We start from the raw sequence: 15,502 nt of genomic DNA on the forward strand, positions 1-15,502 counted from the left end.
GTTTGACAGGCACTCTAGCCCTACTGTACCCCAGCGATGGCTCTCTGGGTAGCTTGTAACTAAGTTGGAAACACACATGCTCAGCGATTGTTTTCCAGCAAGCCGCTTCAGTGGCATCCTTAGCTCAGGCTTGCTCTCTCCTGTCAAGTGAACTTTGTCCTCACAAGAGGCTCTGTGATGGCTGGGATATTACCTCAGGGCACCTTTCTCGTTATCTATGCAGAACTTAAGCTCCCCTTCTAAGCTTACTCATTTTAACTTTCTATGTCTACACTTTTACATGTGTGTTGTATATGTATGCATGTTTTTGCATATGTATGGGTTCATGTGTATGTGTGTTTGGGCATATGTGTGTGTCCTTTTGGGACATGAAATTCTTCTTTAGAATGTGCGTCCATCAACTCATATTTAGAAACACTGATTTATACAGGAACCTTTCTTTCTAAAAATGTCTTTTACATTTAATTTTGTGTATGGGTGTTTTGCCTGCATGTATGTCTGTGTGCACATGTGTTTAGTGCCCAAGAGAACTGAAGAGGGTGTTGGTTTTCCTGGGACTGGAGTTAGAGACCTTCTGAGCTGTCACATTGGGTAAAATAAAAAAAGTAAAAATATTTATGTACACTTTTATCTTTATCTGTGTAATTACCTTTCCTAGTTCTCTTTATTTTTTCATATAGATTTTCGTTACTGCTTGGTTTCCTTTCTATTAGCCTGAAGGAGGACTGCCTTTCAGGAATTTTAGGGCAGGTTTGCTGGTGATGAATTTTCTGTCTTTATCGAGGGATGTCTTGATTTCTCTTTTAGCGTTTTGTTTGAGACAGAGTCTCACCGTGTAGACTGGCTGTCTTGAAACTCAATATGTAGACCAGACTGGCCTTGAACATCCAGATATCCACCTGTCTGTGCCTCCCAAGTGCTGGGATTAAAGTCGTGTGCCACCATAACCTGGCTGCCCGTTTTGTTAGTGTCTGGTTTCAGCTGTGCTGAAGTCCTCTAGACTCCCCTCAGATTCACAGGACTCCAATCCATCCTCCTCCTGCCTCAGCCTCTTTATTGCGGGGATTACAGGGGTGTACTGCGATGGCGCCTGCACTTCTGATTGGACGTTTTTCTGGGTGTAGAATTCCCCTCCAACACTTAGATTGTGTCACTAGGTCTTTCTGACCTACATGGCTTCTGATTACAGGGAGGTTGATCTGTCCAGCTGTGGATGTTTTTATTAACCCCCACACCCACCTGAAATTTCCTTTTCCTTCCCTTTCCTTTTTAATGCTGTGATTGAACAGAGCTTTTCACACGCTAGAGAAGCACTTGCCAATGATCTCCATCACGGAACTTTTTGGTTTACAGATTAGTAAGGTCTCTCATCAAATTTGGGGAGTTTTCAGTCTGTTCATTGCCTCTCCTTTCTCTCCTTTTCGTCCCCGTTCATCTCTGGGTGCTCGGGTATGGAACCAGGCTTTGTACATTTTTACCCCCTTCTCTCCTGTTTCTGGAGCTTGCATTATTGTGTTTCACAGGTCTTAAAGGCTTTCTTCACCTTCCTTTATTCTTCTTTCTCTCTCTGTTCCTCGAATTGAATAATATATCTTTGCTGATTTTTATCTGTCTTCCTAATCTACTTATAGTACTATCAAAATTTCATTCAATTGTATTTTTCAACTCCAAATATTCTATTTGTTGATTTAAAAATTCTCACTCTTTATGCTTTTTTTTTGTTTTGTTTCGTTTTGTTTTTTTTTTTACACCTCCCCCAGTCCTTTGGTTTTCAAGACACGGTGTTGTGTAGCCCTGGCTGTCCTGGAACTCACTCTGCAGCCAGGCTGGCCTCCAACTCAGAGATCCCACTGCCTCTGCCTCCAGAGTGCTGAAATTAAAGGTTTGTGCCACCATCCAACATACGTTATTTTCTTATATGCTTGAATGTATGACTGTGCACCACACTTATGCAGTGCCCCAGGAAGCCAGAAGAGGGCATACAATCACCTATACTGAAGCTGCAGGCAGTGATGAGCCTGCAGATGCTGGAACTTGAACCCCTGTCCTCAGAAAGATCAGCCAGTGCTCCTAACTGCTGAGCCATATCTCCAGCCCCAGCCCTGAAAATCTTATAGCTGCTTGGGAACATTGATTTTAGTACTCTCTCTCCTTTTTTTTTTTTTTTTTGTCTTTTTTTTTTCGGAGCTGGGGACCGAACCCAGGACCTTGCGCTTCCTAGGCAAGCGCTCTACCACTGAGCTAAATCCCCAACCCTGATTTTAGTACTCTCACTGGATCCATAGCCTCTCCAGGAAGCTTCCCTTTCTTGACATAGGCATTAAACATCTACTAAAAACCAAAATAATACAACTGGAATTAGGAGAGAGGTAGAGCTCACTTGTCAAGCTGTTTGAATCTGTAGAGATGTTCAGGTGATAAAGGTCTAGCTGTGGCCCTTCTGCTTCCTTTCTTAGCCTATGTTTTAGGGAAAGCTGACTGGACATTGTTCAGATCCTTCAAAGAACCCCCTAGGCAGATTGATGGATATGATCATAAAATAATCAGTCCTGGAGCTGGAGAGATGTCTCAGTGGTTAAGAGCACTAACTGCTCTTTCAGAAGACTTGGGTTCAAATCCCAGTATCCACACGGCAGCTCACAACCATCTGTAATGACAAGGTCTGACGCCATCACACAGGCATACTTGTAGGCAAAACACATTAATTTAAAAAAAGGTAAAGATGTCAGTCCCATTGCCAGGTATGGTGCCACACACATTTAACCCAGCATTCAGGAATCAAAGGCAGGAAGATTTCTGTTAGTTTGAAACTAGCCTGTTCTACCTAGTGAGGTCCTGGATAGCCAGGGCTACGTAGAGAAACTTTGTCTGAAGAAAAATGAGATTCAGCCCGAGGCTAAGGGTATAAGGGTATGTATAGTTAAGTGGACAACACTTGCCTTGGAGTGTTTGTGGCCCTGGGTGTGGTCTGGCCCTGGGTTTGGTCCCTAGCGCCTATCCTGTCATCTGTAAGCACAGAAGTTCAGAGAAACCTCAGAGATCTATGGGTTGTGGGCTCCAAGGGACCTTCAAGAAAGAGAGCGTGCATTTTCTTTCTCTTGATGTCATGGATAAACTGAGGAAGGGGGGACAAGAGGCAGTCTAGAGTTACCCAGCAGCAGCACAAGATGTGAGTGATGATAGGGTACCAGCCATCAGACTACAGCAGACGGACAGCACTCAGAAGTGGAAGACGAGGAGAGACTGGAAGGGCATCACAGAAAGGAACAGCCTTTCAGTTTCCTCTTTAGATGGGTATTGGAGACTAGGAAATTCATTTATAGTCCAGAAGAGGCTGAGGAGAAGTGAGGCCCAAAGAGGCTGCAGCTCCCAAGTCATAGTGGTAGGTGTCCTGACAGTGAGCTGAGAAGTGTCCGGAAACCAACCGAGTGGCTGAGTGACTGAGGTGGCCAAGTCTAAAGACACTGTCATGCAAAGCCACAGTTCTGTCATTACAAAATTAATCCCCTTCCCTCTCACCTACCCCCACTAAAACTTGGCCAGGCAAGAAAATCAAATAAAGGCCCATCAGGAAACATTCCCTAGTTTACTTTCATAAAGTTCTCCCTCCCCCTTTCCCTTTCTCCTCTCTCTCTTTCCCTCTTCTGTTTGTGTGTGTGCACACACGTGTGTGTACATGCACACACACACACACACACACACACACACACACACACACGCGCGCGCAACCTGGTTTCTAGGATCTCAGGGACTCATGGGCCCAGAAGAGTGTGTTCCGTGCAAACATGGAGACAGTCAGTTTCCTAGGTCCTGTGTGTCCACAGAGGCCAGAAGAGAACGCCGGTCCAGGACATCCAGATCCTGAGGCTTTAGGTCTCAGGGAGGACACAAGATAATATTGAACCCCAAGTGAGTGAGATCACTCTAGAGCTCCCAATGCAGAAGATGCCCGGGCAGGATTATGTAGGGTGTAGACATCTTTGTCACCTCACCCATAGCAGACATCTTTGTGAACCAGAGCCCCTGGTTTGGGAGTAGGAGGAAGAGCCTCCCACAGGTAGTGCATCACGTCAGAGGGCAGGAGCCTTTGCCACTGTCTCTGCCCCAGGATGAGGAGTGAGTCAGAAACGTCCTGAGAAGCCCCCGGTACACCTGTGTGGAGCCAGGCCCAGCAGAGGGCAGCCATCCTTGTGGCCTCGAGGTCGTCTTGGGCTTCTCTCCAGCAGTGTGGCTGGCATATTTGAAGGCAGCCATTTCTGTAACCACAAGGTTCCTTCCTCCCTACCCAGACCCAAGAGGAAAAGGCAGGAGCTTTGAGTAATATTAGAGCTGTCTAGCAGGGACAGGCAGGTGAGACGCCAGGACAGACAACCCTAGAAAATGGTATATGGTTCAAGGAACAAGAACTATGTTTAGTGCCTGTCAGGGAGCCCAGGTCCCCAGCCAGGCCCTGTCAGCATGCTCTGGCTACATTCTTTGTGTCCAAACTTTAAAAAAAAAACTTTTTATTATTTGTAAGTGTGTGTGTGCATGGGTGCAGAGTCTTAGTGAGGCTGGACTTGTTGGATTCCCTTGAGCAGTTGCGAGCTGCCTGATGTGTCCTGGGAACTGAATTTGGCTTCTCTGTGAGAACAGGAAGTGCTCTTAACTGCTGAACCATCTCTCCAGCCCACTTGGTAGCCCAACTCTGTTTTTGGGAGTGTGCCTAGTCTCGCTAGTCAGAGAGTCCTCAATCTCCTCCAAGGAATAAAGTGTCTCTAATTCAAAGAGAACACCGAGACAAGTGTGCTAGATCTCATGTTGACAAGCTTCTGAAGAGGCCAGGCTCTCTCTCACAACAAAGGCCCATCTTTCTTCGCAGACAGCTGGGCTGTGGCTTCTGGTGTTGCTGTTTGTTTGGGGTCTATGTTCTGGAATTCCAAGAAGTCAGAGCTTACGGGGAGAAGGGGCGAGCGTCAGCTGCTGAGGCTGCTTGGCTTTCCTGGATGATCAGGGCCCTGAAGGAGGCTGACAGTGCCACTTTACTCCTGCCTGCACCCAGGGTTACTGCTGCTGCTCAGAGGCCATATTTTTAAAATACTTTATTTTTTTCATAATACTGTCATTACAAAAAAATACAAAAAACTACTATAAAAACATTCAGGGGCTTGTCAAAGTGAGAAAACCTAAAGACCCCACCCCAGGACCAACTGAAGCAGTTTTCTCCCAGCTCCTTCACTATTCGACTTTTATACAACTGTGGGAGTGGGGTGGGGTGAGGGTCACACAGGCAGAGAGGCTGGAAATTTCGGACACAGCCTCCAAGAAAAGTAAGAAATAAGTAGCTTCACATATCACAAAAGTGGGGCTTGGAAGTTTGGGGTGGCTAGGCCCTGAGTTCAGAGATATGGGAAGGAACCTGTGATCCTGAATCTCTTGGTGGGGAACAGCTGCCGCCTGATCCCAAAGCCCTTTTCCTTCCTGGTGATGGCTGGGAGATGGGTCCTGCCCCACCTCTTAGCTGTGGTGGATGGTTCAGGCCCACCTTTCTTCTCTCCACCCCAGAACACTCCCCAGAGCAGCTGAGGGGGACAGATCCTCCAACTCTGTGGGGTGTAGGCAGGGCAGCTGTTGGGGAGGCTCCTAAGGGTTGGCTCACCTCCCTGCCCCAAATGAAAAGTGTCTCGTGCTCAAATGACAGCCTTGTTCATCAGTGAGGGACCTTCCTACCTCCTGTCCTTTCTTGTCTCTCAGAGAGACACGGACCATTTTGGCGAGTGCTTCATGTGCACGAACACTTGTGCAAAATAGCCTCGGACACTACAGACCTGGGGGGGGGTGGGAAGCGGTGTCCTTTCTAACTTCTTTCTCCAGAAACAGGAGGAAGCCGAGGGGAAGGGAGAGGAAAGGTGTTAGCAAGGCTGAGAGGGAGGACATGCTATTTACAGGCAGGACAATGAATCTATAGCTCCGAGTAGCTCTCAAGTCACTCTCCAGCCACTGCAGTGGGAACTGGATTCAAAGCACGTGACAAAAAATTGACCCCTGGTCTGGGCTAGTTCTCCCCACCGCCCTCCCATTCCCCCAAAGCAGCCCAGCTCCGAAAGGGGTTGTCGGGAAGAGGAACATTTTCCTGATAATCAGTGGCTTCTTGCATTTTAGGAAAGTGCCAGTGTCCGGTGGACATCCAGCCGGGTCCACATGAGATTGGTGAGTGTGGGGGTATTGCTGTGGTGGGCTCCAGACAGGCTAGGGAGAGTCTAGGAGCAGGGTAGGTGCTGTTTAAGGATTTGCCGTGTCTGTGGGGTTAATCTGTCTGGGAATCGAACTTTGAACTCAACAATGAGGTCTCCCCGCTGAGTGGGCACCTTGGGGAAGGGAAGTCCCTCCCCACGGAGTCTCTTCACGGTGCCTGGTTTAATAACATCATTGCAGGGTAAAGGGATCACTCGGCCATCAATGGTGGGAATGTTCACGGTGCAGCCACACAGCGCCTGGAAAAAATAAGGCAGAGTGAGGGAGAAGTAGGCAAAGAGTGGAGAGGAAGGAAAATGGTCCACATGGGAAAAGAACATGGCGGACAGGAAGGAAATGCTTCCTATCGCCCTCTGACTGACAGACAGATGTAGACACAAGCACGTACGTGCACACACGTGAACACACACACACACACACACACACACACACACACACACACACACACACACATCCCACCTCCTTGAGGCTGATGAGTGCACTGTAGAGCACGTTGGTGCCATCTCGGCGAAAGTGCGCATGAGGCTTGTCTTTGAGCACGAAGACAATGTCGGCTGGGATGTTGTCGGGTGTGGCATCGCCCTCTTTGGGGAAGGTAATCTTGGTGCCCTCCTTCCAGCCACGTTTGATGACAATGTGCAGGATTTTGTCCTCGGTGCGCACAGTTCGCCCATCAGGGTTAAGGCGTCGCCTTGTGATCTTCATGCGCTTGGTGGAGCCGTGGTAGATCTCCTCCAGGGACACCCGCAGCTCATGCACCACAGGGGGGTCCTGTACCTTGCGCCGGGGGTACAGTGGTTCTGGGGCTCGCCTCGGACCCCTACTCAGCCCATTGAAGCCAAAGCGGCCAAAGGCACCAAATGGGTCCTCATCTTCATCCACATCCATGTCATCTGGGTCAAAGCCACTGAAAGGCCGAGTGGAGCGGCTGCTGGCAAAGAAGATATCGAAGGGGTTGGAGCCACCAAAGAAGGAAGCAAAGGTGGCATGAGGGTCCCCGTGAAAGGTGTAGTGAAAGGAGCCACCGGAGCCACCTGAGGTACCACCGCCGGTCTTGAGGCCTAGAGGGGAGGAGAAGTTAGGGGCAGTGTGGCTCATCCCCGCCCCGGCCCAGTCTCCTCCCTTTGCCCACTGAGCTGGCTCAGGGGTCTACAGGAAGAAGCAGTCGTTGCCCACACAGAGAGGACTAGACTAACAGGATGAGAAAGGCTTCAGACAAGATTAACTTCTACTCCACTGGATGTCCATTTAGGACTGTGTACATGGCCTGGTGCGGCAGTCTGTAATCTCAACACGCTGAAGTCTGGGCAGGAGGGCAGAGTTTTAGGCTAGTCTGGGCTGTAGACTGAGACCTTGTCTCAAACCCAAACAAGCTGAGTTAACCATAAATGGGGAAGCTCGGACCAGGAGGCTTAGATGATGTGACTTACATTATGTAATTGTTTCCACTCACATCCAAAGATGCCTCGTAAAGGTGGGGTCACTGGCCTCGTCCGTCATGTTACATGACCGGCCACCCCTAACTCCCACATCTCTACTTCAAGACACACAGGGCTGGGGACAGACAGGGTTTGACCACAAAGCAGGCCCATCAGTGAGCTGTCCTGAATTACATGTGGACACAGTTTAGAGGAAGCCCTACTCTGCTTCATCTCTCCCTACGTTTTGCTCAAACTGGAAATCAAGAGTTCTCAAAAAAAAAAAAAAAAAAAAAAAAAAAAAAAAAAAAAAAACCCAAGATTTTTTTCTAGAAAAAATGTAAATTACTTTATTTGCATATTGTGATCTAGTATTGTACAGCCTCAGGGACTGTCAGTCACATATTGTACAGACATAGACTATACTGGACCAGCTCCCCAGAATAACACCACACCAGCCCTGCATCCCACATTGAATGTGGAGCAACCATCGCATGTCACTGGCATCATGAAAGGGATGACCCCAGCTGCTCCCTCTTGTTTAAGGGACTTGGATTTCTGGATGGCACTGTCATGGTGGGCGTTTGATGGCGTGGTAGGAAGTATGTGGATAGGATTAACACAGACTGACCCAGAATATGTAGATCCAGGGGTGGGGCCCAGGCTAGGGGAAGGGCCCCTCTCACTGAGTCTCATTTGTTTATTTAGTGCTTCCGGGGGTGGGACCTAGGGCTCTGTGCGCAGCTCTAGACAAGTGCTCTAGCACTAGGCTACATTCTTAGCCTTCTATGAGGTCTTTTATCTAAAATTTCAATTAGCCTTGGGAACCTGGGCTTAAATTATTTTCTTATTTCCTGGGACCACAAGGACAGATTTGGGTTTCATTAGAGAGTCTATTTAAGTAGCAGGCACTCGGGCTTGTGGCAGTTGCCTCTTAACTCCTCTCCTAAGACTTGGGGGTCTGTTCTTTTTCCCTGTTGAAGGGCAGTTATGAAGCAAGTCTAAGAAGCCAGGCAGAGCTTGTGGGAGAGCAGGAGGCTGGATTGATGTCAACAGAGGGTAATTCTCACTGTGGGATTCCTGCTCCACCACCCACCCCACTTCAAGCAGGGAACAACTTGTCCCAAGCCAAGCCAGTGCTGCGCACAGACTTTGTGTACAGCATTCTGGCTGGCTGTTGAGGAAGAGGCAGGTGGACAGCAAAATCACTGACTTCTCAAGGCTGCTTCTCCCTTCTCCAGCCCCAGAGGTTTTCCCTGGGCTGAGGTGCACTTGCTCTACACCAGAACTCAGTGTCTAGGCCTAGGGTCCGAGTCTGGGTGTTGCCTTTGTTTGGGCTTGGTCATCACTGAGGTGGGGGAGGAAGTTTCTGGGTAGCTTCTCCCATTCCTTCCTAAACAAAGGTTGGGTTAAGGGGAGGAGTGAGTGCAGTTCTGAGAGCAGCCACACGGAGGTGTGCTACCTGCACTGCTGCTCTTCTTTCCCAGGTCCAACACTCCCCATCCTCCCTACTTAGCTGGGAGAGTGCCGGGGACCTGAGCAGGTGCCTGGTCTCCCTGAGAATTGACAAGTCTGGGAATAATCAGGGGAAAATGGGATGAGCTCAAAGTGTGCAGACTAAAACGGGGGTGGGGGTGGGGGTGGGGCCGGGAAGATGAGGCACAGGGAAGAGAGGGGCAGAGATGAACATGACACAAAGTGAAGAGGGGGCACAAAGAAGATTCTCTTGAGCCCCTGCACTTAATCAGGTATGGTACGTGCCATTCAGCCTGTTTCATTCTGACGGGAGGCTGGGGAAAGCAAAGGGGACAGTGCGAAAGAGGGGAGGATGTCGTTAGGAGGAAGGACAGTTCTTCCCAGGAAGGAGAGTCCTCGGCTGTGACAATGTCTCTTAATATAGCCTGACAGGTGCCTATGGCTGGCGGGTGGCAGGCGCCCCGAGGGGCAGGCCCAGAATTAGCAGCTACATCATGCCTGTGGGATGTGCTGGGAGGAGCCACCCTCTTAGAGGCTTTATTTGGGCCTTTCCTGATGCCTGCCCAGTGCATGGCCACCAACTGCCCTAGGGAAAGGGTAAGATGCCAGCAACATCTCCCCTTCCACTCCTGGATCCCTGCCACTTCCTCTGGGAGGCGAATCTCTGCTCTGCTGGCCTAAGTGGCATTGGGGGATGGTGGCAACAACCATATCCACTCAGAACTCTAGTAGTTAATTCGCTGGCTATTCAAGGGCCGGACTTTTATGCTGATGAATGTAAATGCCGTCACAGGCTCGATCACGCTCTCTCTCTCTCTCTCTCTCTCTCTCTCTCTCTCTCTCTCTCCAACCTTTCTGATCAGCCAATGAAGCGGCGGCGACTTCAGGCAGGACTAATAAGGCTGGGAAGGAAGGAAGGTGGGAGGAGGGGGAGGGGGAGAGGGAAGGGGAAGGCCTTTGGCGAGGTCTCCAGGCCTCTCTAGGGCCAGAAGGGGAGAAGGGAGGGAGAAGAGAGTAGTGGGGAGGAGAGGAGTTGAGGCCAGGTAGTTGAGTGAGCTACTCTAAGGTAACTTGCCTCCGTCAACCCTGCTATAAGAACTGGCTCGTCCCCCGGACTCCAGACAAACACAGGGGTCTGGTTGGTGTCACCTTACCTTCCTCCCCATACTGGTCATACAGGCTCCGTTTCTTAGGGTCACTCAGCACGTCGTAGGCCTCGGCAATCTCCTTAAACTTCTCCTCAGCGTTGGGTTCTTTGTTCTTGTCTGGGTGGTACTTCAAGGCCATCTTTCGATAGGCTTTCTTGATCTCATCTTCGTTGGCCCCAGACGGGATTCCAAGAATCTTGTAATAATCTTTTCCCATCACAGCCACTGGACCGGTGCTGGGCTCCTTGTTTCTGAAAGAGCCCAGGGCCAACCTTTGATGCCCTGTTCTCTACAGCCTAGCCCCACTCCTGATGATCCTGCAATCCTTAAATGACTCCCGTATGACCTTCAGTAGGTCATGCCTATTCTCTGGGCCTCTGTCTCCCCATCTGTAAAATGAAAGTTTGGGGCTAGATGATGTCTTCTGGTTCTGACATGAACCATTCCATGATTCCTTTCTTAGCTTCTGGCTGAAGATTGTGGCCCACTTCTTGGGGCTAGGCAGAGGCCCGGGCCCTCGGGCGAGCCTGAGGACCCCTGAGAGGCCCTTCTGAGTGAAATGGCACTGTGGACTGACAGACACATACAGAAGCTGGCGAAGGTCAGTGCACAGAGTGAGGTCACCTGAGCTTCATGGTCTCTCCTACGCCACACCTCAGGCATGATGCCCAGGCTGAGGACAGCTGGGGCAGTAGCCCAGGATGGGGAACAGGCTCCAGTCTCCAGCCAGCTGAATCGGGGTATGGGAGTGTGGAGTCTTTTCTGCCATCAGGGACCCCAGATCTCTCTGCCCTTGCCCCCCCCAGACTATGCCAAGCTTCACATGTGACTCAGATCACAGAGTGACTCACAGCCTTTGGAAACTGCTGTTTCTAACACCCTCATTAGCAGGGGGACACTGTCTTTCCCCCAGCCAGGGTAACAGTAGCCTTTACTCATTTCCCACTATTTACACACTCAAGTGTGACTACTTGTCTGTGCTGCCTAAGCACCAAAGGCAGTGAACAAAAGCCTCAGAGGAAAAGCCTTCTTCAAGCCTAGGTGCCAGGAGACAGATGGACAATAACCTCCATGTCCTAAATACCTTTGCTGCGACCCCCTCCTCTGTGTATCCTGACATTTTATGATCTGACTTCAGGCTAGGCTTAAGACTCCTAAGTGGGGTTCAAGGACATCAAGCCAGGACTCTAACCCTCTAACCTGCTCCCATCAATGGACCTGTGGAGGACATGAAGGGAGGGGTCATGAAGGAGTGGCCAGACGCCTTTCTTTAGCCTTTTTGAAGTGTAGCCAACCCTTGCTAAAACAGGGAGAACCAGAGTCTTTCTAATAATGTCCTGGCAGCCACAGCTGAGGCCTGCTTTTCTGCCCCTGACTACTTCATAGTAGTAAAGTGTACAAGGTGTCCTGGCCGGAGTGAGCGCTGTGACAGTTCAGGGGGCCCCAGGTAGGCAGGGAGAGTGACCTTAGCTCCTGCCTGCAGGTGGCTAGGTTGACTCACGGTACTGGGAGTCACCTCACTCTGACAAAGAGAAGGCACTATAAAGGCGGGTACTCCCCCATTTCCCCACACCAGCATGTCACGCCTGTGGGGGAGACTGGAGTTGGGGGAGGCAGAGAAGAAAGAGCATCTGGAGGAGGGCAGCCATTTTCGGAAACGGCATTAAAAGCAGTCTGAGAGGGAGATGCGGTGGTCTGCCATCTTTGCCTCAGCCCACACTTTCTTTCTTCCAGGACTGGAAGAAACCTAGAACAGTGACAGGGTGCCCAGGGAACTCCAATGACTTCTAGGCAGAGGGCAAGCATCACAGCTTACCAGCCCGCCCCACTTCATCACCTCTGCACCACTGCCAGCTTCCTCTCTGGTACCCACCTGCTGGCTGCTCTAGACCCATAATTCTCTTGCCTCTACAGACACAGGGCAAACTCTCAGGACCTGCCTCCTTTCCCTCCATTCCACCCGCCTTCCCTCTCCCTCCCCACAAGCCACGTGGCAGGATGACAAAGGGGCCCCAAGGCATGGCTCTGCCTTTGATGAAGAATGAGTATGTCAAGGTAGAGCTAGGGATGAAATAAAAAATGAGGACAGATAGCAAGAGCACTGTCCAGTACAGGGAGGAGAGAGGTGATGAGAGATGACAAAAGGAAAAGGCTGAAGTGGACCACAGGTTACTGATGGGTTGAGAGGGAGAACCGAAGAGCTGAGATGTTCAAGATATTTGTGGGAACATGAGTTCGAGAGAGATGAAGGACATGGGGTCCGATTCATTCAAAAGTACAAGTGAGGTGGCGGGGGATTCATGCACACAGCAGGAGATGAGGATGAGAGGGAGGGAGGAAGGAGGCAATGAAGGGAATGGCTGATGTGGAGGACCTGACTTGGCATGGGTATGAGCGCCCTTCTCAGGAGGGACTTACCGAAACTTTACAAACCCATTCAGCGTCCACGCTCGAAGTTTTAAGGGCTCCAGCTGAATTTTAAACATCAAGCTGGCTAAGAAGTCTTCTCCCCAGAAGTGTGGGAAGCTCCGGAAAGCTCCTCGAGCCTGCAGTGGGGGTGCTGCTGGGGGTGGGCAGGACAGCACTGTGCGCTTAAACATGCCCAGCCAAGCCCCTCACCTCTGATCGCTCCACCGGAGCCTGCCTGGGACGCTGTAGCTCTGGAAGCCACCTCCTCAGATTCCCACAGGCCGTGGCCCAGCAAGGCCTGTCTTGTGCCCCAGAAGCTGGACCTGATCCCCAGGTGTAGAGTGCAGTGAGAGGGTCCAGTGGCCACCTGCTCTCGGGTACAGCAGTGTCTGGCTGAATGGTGTGAGCGCCTGGACGGCTGTGTGACAGTGAGGCCGGAAGTGACTGTGTGTAGTTGTTGAGTGGCAGTGTGTGTACCTGTGACAGGTGTGATGATAGTGAGGGCCTGAGAGACAGTGAGATCCTCTCGCCTGTCTGGGGAGGACCCAAGCCCAATCCCCAAGAACCTACTCAATGAAGTCACTGACGGGGAGTCTCCTCCCCCGCAGATGGGCGGGGAGGGGCGGGGCAGAGCGGAGCCTGGCCCGGACAAAAGGCGCGGCAGGGAGAGGAAGGAAGGGGGTTCGCGCGGGGGAGGGGGTCGGTGATGTCACCCCAGCTGGCTGGCTGGCCTGCTCAGAAACGCCTCCGCCCGGCGCAACCCAATCCGACCCGACCCAACCCGACCCTTGTCGCCGACACCCAGCACCTGGCAGACCCCGAGCTCCCAGGCCCCTCACCCCAATGGCAGGGCAGACTATGGGCCCACGGTGTCCCAACCCCCCATACCAGGACCTGTCTTCTCGACTCCCCACACCCGGGACCCCCGAGTCCTCGTTCAGCGCCCTCACCGGTGAGGAGCTGCGGGCGCCGCCGCGGTCCTTCTATCAGCCGCTGCCCCCTCCCCCGGCTCCGGCTCCGCCGCCTCCACTCGGGACAGGAGTCGCCTGCCCGCCGGCCGCAGACAGCGGGACCGGGAGCCCGCCCCCACGGCTCCGCCTCCTCGCTTTCCATTGCACGGTCTACCCGTCACTCAGCTCGAACTCTGCTGTGATTGGATATCTCTCAACGAGCGTCCGGGAGATAGCCACCTCTTCACCGCCCCTGTCACCCGGCCACACGCGCACACATTCCGGGCAGTGATTGGTGTGGGTGTGATTGGTGCCCTCTAGGATCAATCAACCACACCTCTTCTCCATCTCGTCGTGTTATTGGTGAAAAGGACATAGGGAGGCAACTCCAGGCGCCCTTTGATTTTATTGGCTCGTCCCTGTGATTTCGACCAGTGGGGGCAACTATATTAGTCCAGTCTCCAGTATAAGAAGGTGAGACATTCTGGCCACCGCCTGAGTCCAAGGAGAACCTTCTGGAACGAGTGCAACCTCAAAGACAACCTAATAGGAAAACTGCACTCACAAGTTGGCGGTGACACCAAGCATTCTTTCTTTTCTTCGTTTAGGAGAGGAGAGGAGAGGAGAGGAGAGGAGAGGAGAGAGAGAGAGAGAGAGAGAGAGAGAGAGAGAGAGAGGAGAGAGAGAGAGAGAGAGAGAGAGAGAGAGAGAGAGAGAGAGAGAGAGAGAATGAGAGAATGAATAGTGCACTCTGGGGAAGTGTAGTCTCTAGACCAGTGCCAAAGCTCAACCTTTTTTACCCGTCTTCTATAAAATTGTGAGCCAACTTGACCTGGCCTGATTTAGTTTTACCTTGTCTTGACCTGGGATTGACCTGACATAGTTTAACTGTAACACAATCCGACCCGGATAGACTTGAGATTCTAAGTGCCCTTGTGATCACCCTCTGCGCTAGTAACTGGTAACACCTTCGTGAGTCTCTATCCAGATCCCTTCCATCCTCAGTGCTTTCACGCCGGCTCGCTTAGGAATAGTGGCTTCTCAGCCACGTGGAGTCCAGTGTCCAGTTCAGACTCCTTATAAACTAACCTTCCATCTTCTCCTCGCATTCCCCCCCCCGGCCTTTTTCTTACCCACTGTGATATCTGTCTGGTCTTCCCTCACCCCAAATTTCAGTCCTGTTCTGTTCTGCCCTGTAACTCATCCCCCCACCTTTTGTCTTAATTCTTAAGTCATCTGTTTCTGTGGTCTGCAATATCATAGCTCACAGGTCTTTCTCCCTTTAATCTTTTACCTCAGCTTCTCATGATCCTCTTTCTTAACTCCCTCATACACTGTCATCTCTGACCCCCCAACCCCCTAGTAAATCATTAAATCTCAACCCCGGTGTCCCCGATACTCAGAGCAGGCGGGGCTGCGGAGGCGGTCGCCAGCGGAAGCCGCCGCTCCAGCAGACACCGAGCTTGGCGCCCACGTTACTGTCTCCCAGGCCCATCTGTGCTGGAGGGAGCGGGGGTGGGAGGGGGTAATCTGGGGGTGAAGAGGGGGAGGGGGTTCTTGAGAGATTTGGTGACAAAGGCCTGAGAAAATTCTCTCACCGTATTCTTAGCCAGTTCCCTGAGACAGATTTAGATGTCTGAGACCATGCAAAGCAGTTGGAACTGTAAACTGAGGCGTGGAGTACCTAGGTCCCAGAAGAGAGAAGAGGGGTCTGGGGGGTTGGGGGGCAAGGTCTACATATTCTTAACAACCTGTCTCTTCCCAGTGTTCCACATAGACTCCCAGGTGTAAAGGAATTTGAGTTTGAAGTAAGAAAAGGAACTGGGGTGAAAGAGGAGTTGGACAGAGGAGGGAGGAAAGGGCTGTG

General features: G+C 51.3%; 1 protein-coding gene across 3 annotated transcripts; it reads right to left on the bottom strand.

Annotated features, from left to right (window-relative positions):
* Positions 1–5,064: 5,064 nt before the first annotated feature.
* On the bottom strand, positions 5,065–13,757 carry Dnajb5 (DnaJ heat shock protein family (Hsp40) member B5). 3 transcript variants are annotated; one of them, XM_032892063.1, is made up of 5 exons: positions 13,636–13,757; positions 12,695–12,839; positions 10,283–10,527; positions 6,694–7,295; positions 5,065–6,473 (listed from the first exon to the last, which is right to left on the bottom strand). In XM_032892063.1, exons 2-5 carry the CDS (start codon positions 12,760–12,762, stop codon positions 6,240–6,242), a joined length of 1,149 nt encoding a protein of 382 aa, XP_032747954.1. In that variant the 5' UTR covers positions 12,763–12,839; positions 13,636–13,757; the 3' UTR covers positions 5,065–6,239. The 3 variants fall into 3 exon arrangements, with proteins under 3 accessions (XP_032747954.1, XP_032747972.1, XP_032747963.1); XM_032892081.1 differs by lacking the exon at positions 12,695–12,839; XM_032892072.1 differs by lacking the exon at positions 13,636–13,757 and having other exon boundaries at positions 12,695–13,605.
* Between the last annotated feature and the right edge of the window lie 1,745 nt (positions 13,758–15,502).

Source organism: Rattus rattus, chromosome 1, assembly GCF_011064425.1.
Source record: "Rattus rattus isolate New Zealand chromosome 1, Rrattus_CSIRO_v1, whole genome shotgun sequence".
Lineage (NCBI taxonomy): Eukaryota > Metazoa > Chordata > Mammalia > Rodentia > Muridae > Rattus > Rattus rattus.

What these genes read in the sequence shown, in the direction of transcription:
- Dnajb5 (XM_032892072.1), bottom strand. Translation starts at nt 12,876, where the DNA reads ATGTTTAAGCGCACAGTGCTGTCCTGCCCACCCCCAGCAGCACCCCCA. An exon ending in AATGGGTTTGTAAAGTTTCG is followed by an intron (nt 10,528 to 12,694) that starts GTAAGTCCCTCC and finishes GGGCTCTTTCAG; the next exon opens with AAACAAGGAGCCCAGCACCG. An exon ending in TGACCAGTATGGGGAGGAAG is followed by an intron (nt 7,296 to 10,282) that starts GTAAGGTGACAC and finishes CCTCCCCTCTAG; the next exon opens with GCCTCAAGACCGGCGGTGGT.